At 47.6% G+C, this 15,804-nt stretch overlaps 2 protein-coding genes across 3 annotated transcripts; both read right to left on the reverse strand.

Moving 5' to 3' along the window:
- Positions 1–333: 333 nt before the first annotated feature.
- On the reverse strand, positions 334–6,812 carry polg2 (polymerase (DNA directed), gamma 2, accessory subunit). 2 transcript variants are annotated; one of them, XM_088600108.1, is made up of 8 exons: positions 5,283–6,810; positions 4,832–4,949; positions 4,202–4,307; positions 3,169–3,360; positions 2,488–2,628; positions 2,082–2,162; positions 1,552–1,652; positions 334–549 (listed from the first exon to the last, which is right to left on the reverse strand). In XM_088600108.1, the coding sequence occupies exons 1-8, from the start codon at positions 5,779–5,781 to the stop codon at positions 384–386; spliced, it is 1,404 nt and encodes a 467-aa protein (XP_088456234.1). In that variant the 5' UTR covers positions 5,782–6,810; the 3' UTR covers positions 334–383. The 2 variants fall into 2 exon arrangements, with proteins under 2 accessions (XP_088456234.1, XP_088456235.1); XM_088600109.1 differs by lacking the exon at positions 3,169–3,360 and having other exon boundaries at positions 5,283–6,812.
- A 1,832-nt stretch (positions 6,813–8,644) lies between these two features.
- Positions 8,645–15,278, reverse strand: ddx5 (DEAD (Asp-Glu-Ala-Asp) box helicase 5). The gene is made up of 13 exons (XM_088600107.1): positions 15,080–15,278; positions 14,165–14,333; positions 13,719–13,815; positions 13,465–13,598; positions 13,083–13,148; positions 12,848–12,989; positions 12,599–12,759; positions 12,341–12,513; positions 11,811–11,921; positions 11,489–11,550; positions 11,338–11,397; positions 9,791–10,012; positions 8,645–9,440 (listed from the first exon to the last, which is right to left on the reverse strand). The coding sequence occupies exons 1-13, from the start codon at positions 15,118–15,120 to the stop codon at positions 9,001–9,003; spliced, it is 1,878 nt and encodes a 625-aa protein (XP_088456233.1). The 5' UTR covers positions 15,121–15,278; the 3' UTR covers positions 8,645–9,000.
- Positions 15,279–15,804: the final 526 nt, after the last annotated feature.

The raw sequence follows: 15,804 nt of genomic DNA on the forward strand, positions 1-15,804 counted from the left end.
GATGACAGGTTTTTTTAAACCAATCCATTTAAAAGAGAACTTTCAAAGTTATGTTCAGCAGGACAGCAGACTTTTCAACAAATCACAGGATTGGTCACCTTTAATTGAATACAGGAATAAACAGTTTGCTAATGCTGTAACATTACGCAGGAAAAGCACATAGATATCAATCAATTCATAGGATTTAAAGTAATCCTTAAAATACCCGTTCCTCAATTCAGTTTTTAGGGTCCACCGATAAACATTTTGTAATACCCCAAAACCCATCGTAGTTTAAGTTCATTAACCTGAGGACAAAACACAGAAACGCTTCATCAAAAACAACGCAGAACGTGGTCTTTATTTTTATTTTATTTAGATGTGAAACGTTTCTTTTGGCTCCCTCAGGTCTTCTCGGCTGCCGTGATGTACTTGGCCAGGAAGTCCTTGATCTCGGAAACGTGCATCATTTCCTTGATGGAGGTGTCGCGGTTCCTGACCTGCGCCACCCCGTTCTCCAGGGTGGTGTCGCTGATCAGCACGGTGAACAGCACCCCCATCTCGTCGTACCTGAAAACCACACAGGGCGCACTTGCAGAACTGATAACGTTAAGACGCATGACCATTATGCGTGCACTGTAACTGTTCCCTCACTGTTACGAAGGTTTGTAACATTTGGAATCGCCAGTTGTGCATTTTTATTTTTAAAACAACCCAGTTTCTTAAATGGGCAGTTGTTTTAAGTCTCTGCTCTCCTGCAATGTGCATCAGTCACCCATTTGAGTCCCATATTTGTCGTTCGGCATGCTGCCAGCTCCACAGTGCCTCACAGGTGAGCTAGCACCGATTGGAGGGGCTTGAGCTCTCTCACCGAGGTCACTGCCAGCCTGCAGGCCCCTGGCAAGTCTCTTCATGTCCAAAACCAGGGAGAGAGCACGCCCTGGCTAGCTAACACCTACCCAGCCCTGGCAGCACTCCGTCCATAGAGAGAACCCCGATCACAGCTGGATCTGAATCAAGATGCTCCCCAAGAGAGAGCTCTTACTGGCTGAGCCCCTCTTCCCCTTTTCTGCACGTTGCCCCTTTTGTTTTTGTGTGGAGCACTTGGAGCAACTGCAATGAAGGGCGATATTAAAATAATACTCTGCTGGGTATTATTACTCCCATGCAACTGGAATCTCTGAGCTAGTCATCTTGAGCAATTAAGTTGGCAAATTAGAGTGACATATAAAATATTTGCCCCTTTTGTTTTTGTGTGTCCTTAAAATATTTAAGGAACAAGTAATAGGTTTATTCCCTGCTGAAAAAAGGAGAAAGAAAACACAACGTTTCGGCCGTGGAGCCTTCTTCAGGTGGTCAGGGCCTGAAGAAGGCTCCACGGCCGAAACGTGTTTTGTTTTCTTTCTTCTTTTTTCAGCAGGGAATAAACCTATTACTTGTTCCTTTGCAGCCTACGCATGCTGACGCAGCTACCTACCTGAACTATAAAATATTTAAGCTTGTTAAGCATTTAAGCAAAGTCTTTTTCTCTCATACAAGGGCTGCTCTCAAGATCAGGAATGACCAGCTTACTTGGTGTGCAGCTGCTCCATGGAGGAAGGCATGGTCTCCAGGTATCCTGGCCACACAGATATTCCACTCTCCAGAAGCTCCTGGAGCAATCCCTCACACACCTACAGAAACGAAGCCAGCGTGGAGATTACCGCGGTGACAGTCATCACATTTTTATCACAGTGTGTCAAAAGTTCTGACGCAGGAACAACGGAACCTGCTCATGTTGGTGCTGTTTTCAGAGCCAAAATCTAAGATCCATCCAACTCACGGATCAAAAGTCTCCCAGTGGGGACCTCCTGCTGGAAGGTGAAAATGTACTTTCAGGACTTTTTGCACGAACTGATCCATGCACCAAACCACTGACCGGAAACCAAGCGCAGCCTAGAGGTGTGTGGCTAGAAACTAACCAGCAGGCCCCGCTGCTTAGACTGCTTTACCCAGAAACCTACACGAAACGTCTCTCCGAGATATAAACTTTTATACAGACATAAAAGTTTGAAAACTGTTTCATGTCTTCAATTGAGATCTCGAGAGCAGGCGACGAGTACCTGCCGCAGCTCCATCGTGTGGCCCCGCCCCATGTTCAGGGCCACTTTGACCGGAGCCAGGCTGGGATGGAGCTTCAGCACCTGGAGACAGAACCGGAGCGTGGGAAGGGTTAGAGGAAAATGCACACTGGCTCGCTGGATTGAGGCATTCATTAACCTGGTACACAACAACAAATCACGGATACTGCAAAAACAAATAGCACTGCAAAAACCAAGACATTCCCTATATAGCAATTAAAGCCCAGAAAAATACAGACAATATATTTCTTTTGCAATACCAAAAAATGGGATTTAAATGTTATGCAGGTCTGTAAAGCGGCTTAGGATAAATCTGGGGTCTAGTATCTCCACACCTATCAGACTCTACACAAACACGTTCCAGGGGAACAAGAGCCAGGGGCGTCACCTTTCTCTGATGCAGCCTCTGCTTGCTGTCCACTTTCTTCACCTGCTGCAGAGAGTCGTACAGGTAGGCCAGCAACCCCCTGTCCATGTCCGCGCTGACAGAGATCACGTGAGGCACCACAGACTTCCTCTCATCCCGACACTGAGGGGAAAACACACAGACTTGTGAGTATATTCCTATGGCTCAGGAAAATGGGTTTCCTGTGGCATACTACTGCAAAGCAAGGTGAATGCACTACATGCACAAGGTGAAATCATGGGATAATGGGTGAATAGTCTGCCTCACTTCACTTCTGTGGTTTCATAAGAGAGTGTGAAAGGCTGGCTACTTTGTTTCTGATGTTACGGCAAGAGAGACCCCCGCTCTGTGCTGTTCTGCACTTGTAACTGCCCCTCCTTTGTCACCCTTATCTAGCTTCGCTGCTCGGACAGACCCATCTCATCAAACAACAACGAACTTGCAAAGCAAAGCACACAACTGAAAGCATCAGGTCTGGGAAACGTGCACGACCACAGACAGCCTATATGTTCACTTTTCCTCTAGCGGCAACTGATATCTCTGGACACCAGCAGGACTGGAGCGAAGCCAGGCCAAGGGACATGGGGACATGGGGACATGGGGACATGGGGACATGGGGACATGGGGACATGGGGACATGGGGGGCTCAGAGAGGAAGACCACCTGCAGCTTCGCCCTGCTGCCCTGGTGTCTCCGCAGCAGCTCCCTGTCTCCGAGGCCCAGCAGCGTCTCCAGGGGCTCCAGCCCCCAGGGGAAATGGTACAGAATCCTGACCCCCTTCACGGTCTTCCCCTCCTCTTCCTCCTCCTCCTCTTCAAACTCGCTACTGCTGAAGTTGGACGGGCCTAGAGCAAACTGAACACAGCCCGCTGTTAGCCTCTCGCACCGGGGCGCTCTACAGGTTACACAGATCCAGAAAAAGATTAATCATTTAGAAATGCAACAAATTTACAAAGCTATTAGGAGCAGAACGGCGATATTCTTTGTAGCAGAGGCAATGACAAGACATTGAACAGATATGGCAGTGGTCAATTCGTACTGCTGATGAATCCAATCGACAGGATTGATTGACAAGGTGTCAGCGACGGATGTCACAGGACAGGAGCGTGCCTGGCTAAGATGGGAAGCAATACAAGCTGTACATCTGTCACGCTTGCTCTGCGCCAGGCTGCTGTCGGGACTCTTGAGGAGAGGGACAGGGTCCTCCATGTCGAGCCTGGGAAGGCCTGTGCCTGTTCTCGGGACTCTGAGCCCCAGAGCAAACACCGAGTCGGGAAGGGCAGCAGGCGAGGGCCGGGACTGAATCGACATGGCCTCGCCCCGGTCACAGCCAGCGGAGTCCTGTCGCAACTAGACCCTGACCACCTGCACTTGGACGAGGGGTAGTGACACCCGGTCCATCACTGACGAGCTGCGTTCGGACGATTAGAAACTGCAGGCTGAACCAAGAACTCCAGGCACTGAGAAACCAGGCGCAGAATCAAGTCTCCACCATCTCAACGGGACAAAGGAGCCTTTTTCACGGTTCGTGGAGAACAACAGTTCCTATCTGCGTTTTTTTTTCTTTTCCTCGCACATCCATCATTCTCGCATCGGCCTGACGGTACTGAAGCGGCAGGACACGGAGCGAGACGCAGAAGAACTCTCAGGCGGACCGCGCTGGGGCGCCGAGCGCCAGGTTTCGGGGGGCACCCACCTTCCTCCACCACAGCAGCCGCTGCCTCGCCCAGTAGTCGAGCCACTGCATGGCAGTGCGGGGGGAGCAGAACCACGCCAGCGACGCCTGCGTCACCTCGCCCGGCCTGCGGGGAACAGCGCACGGGTCAGGCCTCCGCTCCTCCCCAGAGCCGAGGAGCCTTTACACCGAGGGCTGCGGGAGCAGGGAACAAGCTACCCAGCCGAGTCGTTAAAGCCTTCCTTCCGGTAATAACTGGAAGTGATCGAATCAATTAGTGACAAAAAAAAACAAACGAGCCAGATGGACGTTAGGCGGCTCAATATGATTTGGATCTAGTTTAGGGATCTAGGATTGGGTTAAGCTGGTCCCACAACACTTTGTGCAGGTAAGAGTAAGTTGGAATAAATGGGACAGACAAACAGAAGAATAGACAGCCAGAAATACAGAGTACAGATATGCAGCTGCATCAGTGACAGTTCGTTGTTAAATTAACATTTAATTTAATTGTTAAATTAATTGTTAAATTAAGTTTGTTAATTGTCTGCTCTTTCGGACAGCTCAGCTACTGTTAACTGTCATCAAGGCCTCGGAAGCAGCTGGCCCATTTGATGAAGGTCTTGAGCGACTGGGGGTCAGACGGGAGCCCACCTGGTAGTGCCCTCACTGCGTGCCACTACGGGCTGGTAGCACACGCCTGTCTCCGCCAGGCCGAAGGGCAACTTCCTGTTGACCAGCTCCAGCGAGGGCACGTACTGGTCCAGAGCACCTGACACGACAAGAACCTCAGTCACACAGCTGGAGGGACGACACGGGTGCGGGGCTTCTGCTTCGGTCTTAGAAGGGGAAAAAAAAAAATCCATCCCTTTAGATCTGTTCCCTCCATACTAGCCAATGTGTCTCGTATCTTGAGAAAATAAGCATGCCTCTCTGGTGTCCCAAGAGTAATGAAGTCTCTCCAAGTTAAAACACATCAGCTCTCTGAATTAGCCATTCCATGGGCTTTTAATACAAAACACCGGCAACAGCCAACGGCATTCGTGCCGATGTTGCTGTCAATTCCTTTCTGCTTAACGCTGAAGACACAGAGGCACGCAGGTACCTTCAAGCAGACTGCTGCGCACCGGTACGCCGTCAGTCAGGCTCCTCTCCACGGCTTCTACAAGCTCTTGCCTGCTGAGAGACTCCTGGCGCAGCGCGGACAGCAGGGCGTCCCGGTCCACCAGCCTCAGAGCCTGTTCCCGGGGTGTCGGGCTGCCCCGGCGCTGGTGCAGGGTGCTGATCCCAAACACCTGCGCCCGGGACATCACCACGGAGCCCCACCAGTGCTCCAGGATGTTCTTCTTCAGCTGCGTCCCCAGGGGCCCGTAGCTGTGGTTACCCCTCCGAAGGGAGTCCCCGTCCAGGCGGTCCGCCGCTATGAAGTGCCGGGATGCGCACAGCTGTCTCAGGGCGCTGGTGTGGTCGGGGTCTTCCCTGGGGCTGGTGCAGAATTGTCCCGGGAAGAAAAGAGGCTCACGCATCACAGTCCTCAGTCGCCTCCTCCTGGTGCAAAAGTACTGCCTGACGCAGTACGTCTGGGTGGCCCTCGAAGTATGCATTGTTCTGTCCCCAATAGTCCCACATCAAAATATATTTGACTTCCACAGGCGTCTTTGAAGATACTAATGTTGCAAACGTGGATAGGGAAAGTACCGGGGCACCCATACAGACGTACAGAAAAACAAACCCAACCTTTGGATTTAGTAGCTAGCTAATTTTTTCGCCATTACTGTTCCCGTTATGAATTGCAGTACACGACTCTTGCAACGCTCAATCCCCAGGCAGTAACGGAGCTAACTTGTATTAACGAACTGGACACAGGAGGCAAAAATCGCAGCAGTTTCATGAAGAGTTTACAACGCTAATGTCGAAATACTTAAATATAACCGCGACGATACGTAAAACATTACCAACGGTACTGAAGTACCCGAACGTCTCGGGTTTCTTTTTTTTAAATAAAATAGCCACGCTCGAAATTAAAGAAATTTAACGCTGTTAAAGAGAGACTGATCGCAAAACATGCCGCACGTAAACCGGAAGTTAAACGGGGAGCTTGCTTGCCCTGCGGTTAAGATGATACACGTGTTACGTGTGCGAACCACGCATCTTTGACTGTTAATTTTTTTATTTATGCTTAACAAAAGAACAAAAAATTACAATACAAACAAGAGTACATAGAACAATTCAAAACAAAAATATCGTCAGGGGTACATACTACTACATAAAATTCAAGTTATGAAAAAAGGTTCAACAAATGAAATAAAAATAATGTCCGCACCGCTTTCATATTTTTGCATTTCTAAATAGTCTGCAAACACCCCTTTACTTCCACTTTAAAATACTCAAACACAGGGTACCTCCCTGACCGCTTCATTTTATGTATGTGATAACGTGCCAGTATGTCTTTGACTATTAATGTGAGCCCGCTGCCATGGCTTGCGCCTGCTGGGAAGAGCAATGCGAAATATTAAATTATTTAAAAAAAAAAACCAACAAAATCTTTATCAGTCTCCTGGAAAAGCCAGCACTGGAAGGGCAGGCTTACCGCTACACCGCCCATGATGCCCACGAAGAGCGCGCAGAATCGCTTCCGCTGCCATCGGGTCGTCATGTGACCTTTGACAAGTCTCTAATACCGACATGCCGTAATCTTTGATGCTACCCCCGAGAAAGTGGGGATTTTTTTTCAAAGGCAGCTCTTAACTGGAAAATGAAAGATGAAAATGCAATAGTAACCATATAAGGATTGTGTGTAAACCTCCCTGTATATCCTCCAACATTGTAACATTCGACCATTTTAACTAGAAAATATTTTGGACATGCTGCAGGAATTAACTTACAAACAAGGTTAAATAATGAACACTTGAAATTGTTCGTTTTGTTCATAGGTTTTATCCCGTTAAATGAACACTTTCTAGATTCCAACATGAGCAAGACCATTTACAGGTACGTGTGTTTTGTAAGGTTTGAAAATAATCTGGCATTTATTTGCTACCTGTTTATATACAAAGTTGTTTTGAATATATTTGCAAAACTTAATCTTTGAGCATTTAAATGTAAATGTTAGATTCAATTAGTTTTTACAGGATCTAAAATGGAAAAAAACATTGATTTATAATGAATCTGTTAGTAATTCTGCGTATATATCACATTCACAAACCAAAATGGCTACTCTCCCCTTTAATACTTTTAAATTGGAAATATTCCTTCAACTCAAAACTTAAAAAACAAGGCAAAAAAAACACTTCTTTGTGGAAATTTTAAGTTTGTGTTCTGAGTAATTGCCTCTGGCAGCGTAGTGTTGTAATTTTTTTCTTTTTCGGATACCTCCTTTCCTCTATTTGATGTTTAATAAGTCTGTCATACACGGTGACCGACGGCAGCATTTTCCGTAGGCGCCAGGCTCAGCTGCGCTTTAATTTCCTTTACTTCATACATGCTTGCCTACTGCGTAGTTCTCGCGGTCTTGCAGAATCGCTCACTGATTGACTGGCTCCTGGGCTCTTCCGGTGGACCTTTTTTTTCCCAGGTAATTTTCCATTCTCAATAAAAAGCGCTGGAGAAGTGTCATGACTGTGCGGTGGAGTCTCTTCTCCCCTGCTGTAGCACGAGTGTTTCAGAACAGGCGTTCAGCGGTCAGTGTCCCAAAGCCGCACATCAATTTAGTTTTTTATTGTATGGTTGTCCGACACCGTTTTCTGCACAGGGACGGATCCACTCCCGCAGTGACACAGCGGCAGTTCTGCAACAGCAGCCTCCCTGCTTTATCGCAGAATAAGCTGAGGAAGCTTTGCCTTTAAAGAGCCGTCCGGAGCCGCATCTCTCTGTACGACCACCCGAGATAACGCCCGTGTGGAACCCGTTTAGCAGATGTCCAACCGGCCTTCACTTTAAAAGATCCCAAGGCTGGAAACCTCTTCCTCCTTTTCATACTCATCAGTACTCTCTCCATATAAACTAGAGTAGTAGCTCAATCACTAGCAGCCTTTCCCAAAACAGCAACATGAAAATAGGGGTGTGAAATGTTTCTGAGCAGAGGATCTTGTTGACTGCTGGGTAATGGACATTTGCTCGCACATCTGCAAAGCCCACGGATTAACATCATTATCATACTCCATATAGAAGGCCCACCTGAACCTTTCACAGGGAGTAGGCCAGTACATAGGGCAATGTTAGTGGGGCTCTCCTACATCTCAGCTGCAAGCCCTTGCTTCATACTTGCACCAAGCAAAGCTGCAGCTTCCAGCATGAAGTCCAAGCCTACTCTAAACTTGAAAGCATCTTGGCTCCAGCTGTCCAGGTACATTAATAAGACCTAGAAAGTCAAATTCTGAAGCTGAAGACTCAAGGCTTACACTGTTCCTCTATGAACACCATGCCAAGACCTCCCCCCATCCCAATCACTCAATTAAGACCACAATGAAAAATACAAGTTTTTAGATGGTTTATTGGACAGGCCATGCTCTGCCTTCAGTTAAGATTCGAACATAACACTTTAAACATTTACAGCAATAAATCAAAAAAGGTTTGCATCACCTAGTACAAAAAAAAAACTAAAGTTACATCTGAGGAATGTAAAATTAAATAAAGCAAAAAAAAAAGTGCACCATTACTACTGCTGCACTGCAGACTCCTTATGGTTTTGTTTAAAGAGGCATAGAATGTTAGTTTCAACCCTGTTGTAAAAAAAATAAAGTACAATTGCAGATCGAGAATGTTTGAATGTACAACCAGGACAAGAACTCAATAAATTACTCCTACATGTGTCGAGTGCAGTTTTACTGCGGAAATGCTGGGGGCATGGGGTAGGTCACCATTGGCTGTGGGGGTGGTGGCGGCTGAGGCTGCTGCTGCTGTTGGGGGTTGAAAGGGAACTGTGGATGACTCATGCCATTCTGGGCGGCACCTGGATTGGCTGCTCCGAACTGTGTAGTCTGGAAATTCTGATTCCCAAAGGAACCCGCCTGGTTGCCAGCACCATAACTCGACTGTCCATTAGTGCCATAGCCATTCCCAAGGTTCCCAAAGGTGTTGCTGTTCTCAAAGTTGGCTCCCCCATAGCCGCTGTTCTGTGTCTTTGTGCCAAAGACTTTCTTTGGTCCACTGCCAAATCCCCTATCATCGTTATCCCTATCCCTAAAGCTACCAAAATCCCTCCTGCCTCCTGAATACCTATCCCGACGGTCATCTTTAAAGCCACCTCTACCTCTGGAACGACCTGCAAGAGAAGTTGAACAGGAATGAGAAGTGACTTGGTTAAATGTGCCCTCTGGACAGGCACATTTATAGGTTCACCAGGAGACCCTGGATGCTGGAGCAAGTGATGGTGCTCGCGTCCAGCACACCTGACCATTCGAAACAGAAGGCCAGAACAGAAAATTGCAGGGGGTGTGGTCCGTCCACCTCTTATACAGAATTGGGTGAAATTTAACTGCATACCAACGTTGTGCATGTACATCAAACTTTTGCGGTGCCTGGAAACAGCAGGCACACAAAACATACTTGACATGAGATATCCCCTAGTCCCCCACATCTACACAAACTCTACAACGAAATGTGTAACATTACCTCCTCTGTCTTCCACCATCTGGATGAGCTTGGGATTGATGGCTTGATTAGCCTCTCGGAGTACAGAGATGAGGTCGTTCGCTTGTTTAATGTTGCCGGGGGTAAAGAAGGTGTAAGCTGTGCCCGTTTTGCTACTGCGGGCTGTTCTTCCAATGCGGTGGATATAGTCTTCAGAAGAGTTAGGGTAGTCATAATTGATGACAAATTTCACATCTTCCACATCTGTAAAGTGTTGCAGTGTGGCAAAAAGGAATGCACAGGATTTTGCACACCACAACAGCCAGACCAAAAACACAAGTTAGCAAAACTGGGATACCCAAGATGCTAGCAGGGCTGCAAAGAACACCGTTAACACACCAAGTTTTACTCCATGGGAATACTACTGTGGGAAAAGAGAAACGATGCACACTCCATTTGCTGCCCACCGTAAAAACCCACCTGATTTCTTTCCTCCCTCCCATTCAATTAAAGAAAAAACGGTTTGAGTTCTTACCATTAAGGAGTATGCATTCACTAGTCCATTCCCAAGTCAGCGACTCCCCACAAATTGTCAAGTGACATCCAGGTGCTTCTACGCAGTAGGGCCGCTATGTGCCTCCTCATGTGCCAATATAGGACCTTACAGTTCGTAAGCCTCTGAAGGTCCTTTTCCTTACACATTCATTAGAAGCTTGCTATAAGGGCCACACTGCTCGTCTTGCCAAGACCATATAGACCAAAAAAGGACTGAGGGGGACCAAGAAAAAAAAAAACCCTGTCCACCCCTGAACTAAGTAGAAAAAAAATCCCTCGAGTCTCGTCTAGGCAAGATCTTCCAAGAAGCCAGTGTTCACTTGAGAAAATGTCTCTCGTTGGCAGGTCTCGACATGACTTAAAACGCAGGCGAGGGAGGAACTTGATTGATCATGGAATTTAGAGCGAGCTCTTATCCCCCTTCTGCTCTCAACTAGTTGTCCCACTGTCAATATAACGCGTGCCAGTTGCCACCAAATTTCTATAAGAACAGGTGTATAAAATTGCCGTGGGACTGCTCTCTCCACTTTGAGAATACCAGCATTTTGAAACAGCTTAACATCTGTTTTCAAACACCCATGCTTTGATAAGCCACGCAAGTAAGACTTTCCCCCCCCAATCTCAAACCAAGATTATATAGTGCTCTAGAGCAAACATGCAAGGCATGGACCAGCACAAAGGCCAAGTTTGAGTTGGAACAGGGCTGGGTGAATGGCATTTCATGTAAATCCATGGACAGAGAACAGAGTATAAGGCTGGCCACACCGCCTTTTGAAGATTACTGGCACACTGCTGAGCTGTCACCTCTCTACTCGACTGGGTGGCAGCCAGTCGATCACTTCCAATAGTCCTCCATCCCCCTCTCGAGGCCTGGGACTGTCATGCCTAGGCCCTGCCACAAAGACTGCACCTTTAGGTGAGAAAAACTCAGAAAATGCATAGAAGTTAAAGAAAGCAATACACTTTCTTTAAAAAAATTAAACAGTGGTACCATCAATGTAAAAAAGTGGTACTATTATTAAGGGGACACTAACCTAGACCTCTGGATGCGACATCTGTTGCAATGAGGATCGGCGCTTTCCCATACTTGAATTCTGAAAGAAGGAAAAACCCCATGAGGTGACCCCAAAACTCCTCGGCAGCCACCCAAGAACAAGGTTGTGCTTTGGTAGTTTAAAGTCTTACCATTGAGAACCCAGTCTCGTTCCTGCTGACTTTTGTCTCCATGAATACCCATTGCTGGCCAGCTGGAAGGAAAAAAAAAGCCCACAGTAAGTCTTGCAAGCAAATAAAGATACCTTGAGGACAGTCTGATCTACTAAGGAATTAACATTCCTATGGCTATTGCATACAGCAAAGCACAATGGGCACCTAGGACTAAAATACCAGGCACTCATTGTAGCCAAATTGTGAACTCTGTGCTTGCAGACAAGATACCAACTGGAAGTTATATTCAACTGTTACTCCAGTGGGAAGGAGGCCTTGAAGCAGCCCTGAAGATATTTACCCATCTCTCCTCATCCTCCTTGTGAGGTCATCACAGCGCCTCTTGGTCTCCACGAAGATGATGGTCTTGTTCTCCTTCTCGCTCATGATTTCCTCCAACAGACGAAGAAGTCTGAAAGATTCCAAAATTTGTGAAATGGAGGGTTAATCCCAGTTCTCCCATTTTTAAAATTCAAACAATGGTTGTATCACCAAACAAGGAAAAAGTAAAAGGTAATCATTCCATGCTGAAGAGAGAAGAAACGTTGAGGCTGTGGAGCCTTCCATTTTCAGCACTGAAAGAACCTTTACTTGTTCCTTTGCAGCCTATATGCATGTTGATGCAGCTCCCTACTTGAACAGCTATCACCAAATAGTTACATACACACAAGGAAATGTACTGCTAAACACCCATTCCAAAAGGTTAAATCTGCTGCTAAGGGAGGGGCCCAACCAGCACCAGCTTATTTGCAAGACAACATCTGCTGCAAGATGCCAGTCTGTCTGGAGTCCCAACCCAACTCAAACAGGAACAACAGCTCTGGAACTCACTTGTCATCCTTCTCCCCATCATTGCACACATCCACAATCTGCAGGATGTTGTGGTTGGCACTCAGCTGCAGTGCCCCCACATTGATCTGGACATACTCCTTCAGAAAGTCCTCCGCCAGTTGCCGAACCTCCTTCGGCCAGGTAGCGCTCCACATCAGGGTTTGCCTGTCCGGCTGGAAGGGGAAAAAAAAAAAAGGTCAATTTGTCTCCAGCATTAGCCCAGCAAGACCTTGAAGCTTCGGGAGTGGGAAGACCTACCCTGATCTGATCTACGATCTTCCTGATCTGCGGCTCAAAGCCCATGTCAAGCATTCTGTCGGCCTCGTCAAGTACCAGGTAAGTGCATCGGCGGAGATTCGTCTTCCCGACTTCCAGGAAGTCGATGAGCCTTCCAGGTGTGGCAATGCAGATCTCGACGCCTACAAGAGGTGGAGAAGAGCTCTTTATCTGCTCCCAGAAGGGTGAAAACCACAGCAACGGACCCGAGCAAGACAAGTATGGACATACCTCTCTCCAAGTCACGGATTTGAGGTCCTTTAGGGGCGCCCCCATAGATGCACGTGGACTTCAGTCTGGAGGCTCTACCGTATTCAGCAGCAACCTGCTGGACTTGCTGAGCCAGCTCTCTGGTTGGAGCCAGTACCAGGCACTGTAAGAAGGGGTTAGAATATAGGATGGAATTTATTTAGGTTGGCGAAACATTAACACAAAAAAAAATCGCTGTGTAAACTGAAACACTTACAATGGGACCATCTCCATGTTCAAGGAATGGTTGGTGGTTGATGTGTACAATTGCTGGCAACAAATACTGCAACAAAAGAATTTGAACATTATGGAACATGGCATTTAATAAACATGTTAAGTTAATTGAATTCAGTTAACTTAAGGACTATTACAATCAAAGAAAAAGACTACATCATACCGACTCCTGTGGATGGGCAGGAGTCAGACAGGCAATGAGCTGCACGGTTTCGAATGGGGGCAGTGAGCAAGTGACCAACCTTTACAGGATTACCATCACCTCTATCACGAGAAGCACATTCCTAGGATTCTGCCACCACCTTCCACACCTAGACTTGACATCAGTTAAAACCCTTCCTATAAGGCGTCACGATTGACCTTACCGAGAGCGTTTTCCCAGATCCAGTCTGTGCAATCCCAACCATATCCTTCCCACTCAAGGCCACCGGCCAGCCTTGTGCTTGAATGGGGGTAGGTTCGGTAAAATTCTGTTTGGTGATCACGTCCATTACATAGGCTGGAAAAGGAAGACCGATTTAGACTTGAACAAGGACTTCAAAGCACCTTCAAATGCACTTAAACCTTTGAAGCACAAAAACAGGAAGCGTGCTCCGTTTGCATCCTGGCTCAGACTTACATGGGAAGCTTGCTTCATGGAACTTCATTATGGGGTTTGGACAATCCCTGCACTTCACGGTGACTTCCTTGCTCCTCCTGTACTGCTCCACTTCTTGCTGCAGTAAGAAAATAAGCCCATTGAGGAAAAAAAAAAAACACTGACCACCCTTCAGAGCTACAGCTTCACACAGCCGCCCAGTCCAGCGGCCCTCGTCCGGCACGTTCTCATTTATGCAAGTCTTCCAGCTGGACAGTTACAGGAGCAAAACACCCCGGGGGGATAACAGAGACTGAACCTGCAGGTGAGTCTTAACACCTACTTTCTCCCTTCAAGGAATCCCTAACTGCTTCATCACCAAGTCCTAAATCATTTTTAAACAGGGGGGTAATCGAGATAAAACAGCACCGGTCTCAGGACCCGCATCGCAACCCCTTGAGGCTGCCGCACCCGTGCGGGCGACTCACCGCGGTCCTGCGGGTCACGTCGGCGTGCTCCTTGTAGAAGTTCTTCTCGAACTTGGGCAGCTCGTCCAGGTTCCAGTGCTTCTTCCGCAGGCGCTCGCCGGGGTTCCCGAACTTCTTCCCCGGGGGGGCCCCGCCTCGGCTGCCCCCGAACCGCGGCGCGCCGCCAAAACTGAAACGACGGCAAAACGGGAAGCTCAACAGACGGAAAGACGTTTTTATGTAAAAAAAAAACAACGAAAACGGCAGAAGCTCTCTCCGAGATGGCGGCGAGAAATGCGTCTCGCTTGGGTAAAACAACGGGGCCACGTAAGCGCCATCATTACAGTGCCATGGGGGTGGGGGGTGGGAGATTCGTCTTTAAAAGATTAAAGATGAGATTCCGGCAACCTGCACTGAAAAGATTCGGCTCCGCGACGTCCCTGTGCGAATCGCACCCACGCCTGCCCCCCTTTTTAAGATTTGTTTCTGCGTCACATTTTAAGCCGCTGCCATTTTGCTTATGACCAGCAGAGGAACAAAGACGCCGGCCGGCCGGCATTTTGTCTCCACATCTTTGAACCCGTCGTCACATGGCGAGCACACCGGGGAGGGGGGAAAAAATGGAGGAATGTTTTTTTTCCTCCCACACCCGCATTTCGGACCCAAGCCCCGAAATCCACGTCACTCGTTCACATTCAAACTACAACACTAACTGTTTTAAACTAACGAGACGTTTCAGACACACACGCACACAGATTAGTCGATCGTCGTTCCCCGGGAAAAACGACCTATTATTTCTAAAAAAAAACCCGACTACTAGCCACACTAACTCACAAAAGCAGAATAATCGGCGCAAAATACACAAACCCAAAACATACAACACGTTTTATTTCAAATCAAACTCGTGTCAGCCATTTTACATTCCCCCCGACTTACCCTCTATCTCTCCCACGGTCTCTGTCAGAAAAACCAGGCATGATGCGGGAAAAAGAAAGCTTGGGATTTAAAAAATAGATATATATATTCTTGCGTTACAGCAGCGTTTAACTGGCTAATTTCTTAAATTTTCGACTTCCTAGGCGGGATCCTTCCTCTCAGTTGCCGGCAGTGGTAACGCTGAAAATGCCGGTTCCTCGCGCACAGAAGCCGGTTTATATAGCAACAGGAAACGGAGCCTCGCGAGACCGCAGCACACATGGCGTATCCCTCCGCCTGCAGCCGGTACTATGACCTCACGCTGCTCTGTTGCGCGCAATGGCGGCCGAGCTGAATGGGGTTGGAGAGCAAGCGTTTCTGTTGCATTACACAAACAAAAGTACTGTGGAAGTGGAAACTACAATGACCAATTTTCTGCTTTGCTCCATAAAATGCTATATAATGTAGTGTCTTAGGATTATTATTTTTTTTGGGGGGGGGGGGTTCTTTGTTATTAGAAGTTAATCGTCGTCGTCACTTTAGTAGTTGGTCTGAGTCCAAAAACAAAACAAACAAATACGACAGGAGTGCGTCGGTGCGTCGTGTTAACTGCCTTTAGAGGGTCTTTCACTATTGTTGCTCGGTGTGTGGGGACGTGGGGCACATTCGCAATCGTGGTCACAAACGAGAGGAGGTCGTTCAGGCCAGAAAGCCCGTTTGGTGGGTGGCAGTGAATTGATCCGGAC

Source organism: Lepisosteus platostomus, chromosome 11 (genome assembly GCF_059453375.1).
Source record: "Lepisosteus platostomus isolate fLepPlt1 chromosome 11, fLepPlt1.hap1, whole genome shotgun sequence".
Taxonomy (NCBI): Eukaryota; Metazoa; Chordata; class Actinopteri; order Semionotiformes; family Lepisosteidae; genus Lepisosteus; species Lepisosteus platostomus.

Excerpts from the sequence above, each read along its gene's own strand:
- polg2 (XM_088600108.1), bottom strand. The coding sequence starts at position 5,781 with ATGCATACTTCGAGGGCCACCCAGACGTACTGCGTCAGGCAGTACTTT. Across the intron at positions 4,950-5,282 it reads GCGCAGCAGTCTGCTTGAAG|GTGCTCTGGACCAGTACGTG; the intron begins GTACCTGCGTGC and ends TTGTCGTGTCAG. Across the intron at positions 550-1,551 it reads ATGGAGCAGCTGCACACCAA|GTACGACGAGATGGGGGTGC; the intron begins GTAAGCTGGTCA and ends TGTGGTTTTCAG.
- ddx5 (XM_088600107.1), bottom strand. The coding sequence starts at position 15,120 with ATGCCTGGTTTTTCTGACAGAGACCGTGGGAGAGATAGAGG. Across the intron at positions 13,599-13,718 it reads CCATGAAGCAAGCTTCCCAT|CCTATGTAATGGACGTGATC; the intron begins GTAAGTCTGAGC and ends TTCCTTTTCCAG. Across the intron at positions 11,551-11,810 it reads AGGAGGATGAGGAGAGATGG|CTGGCCAGCAATGGGTATTC; the intron begins GTAAATATCTTC and ends TTTTCCTTCCAG.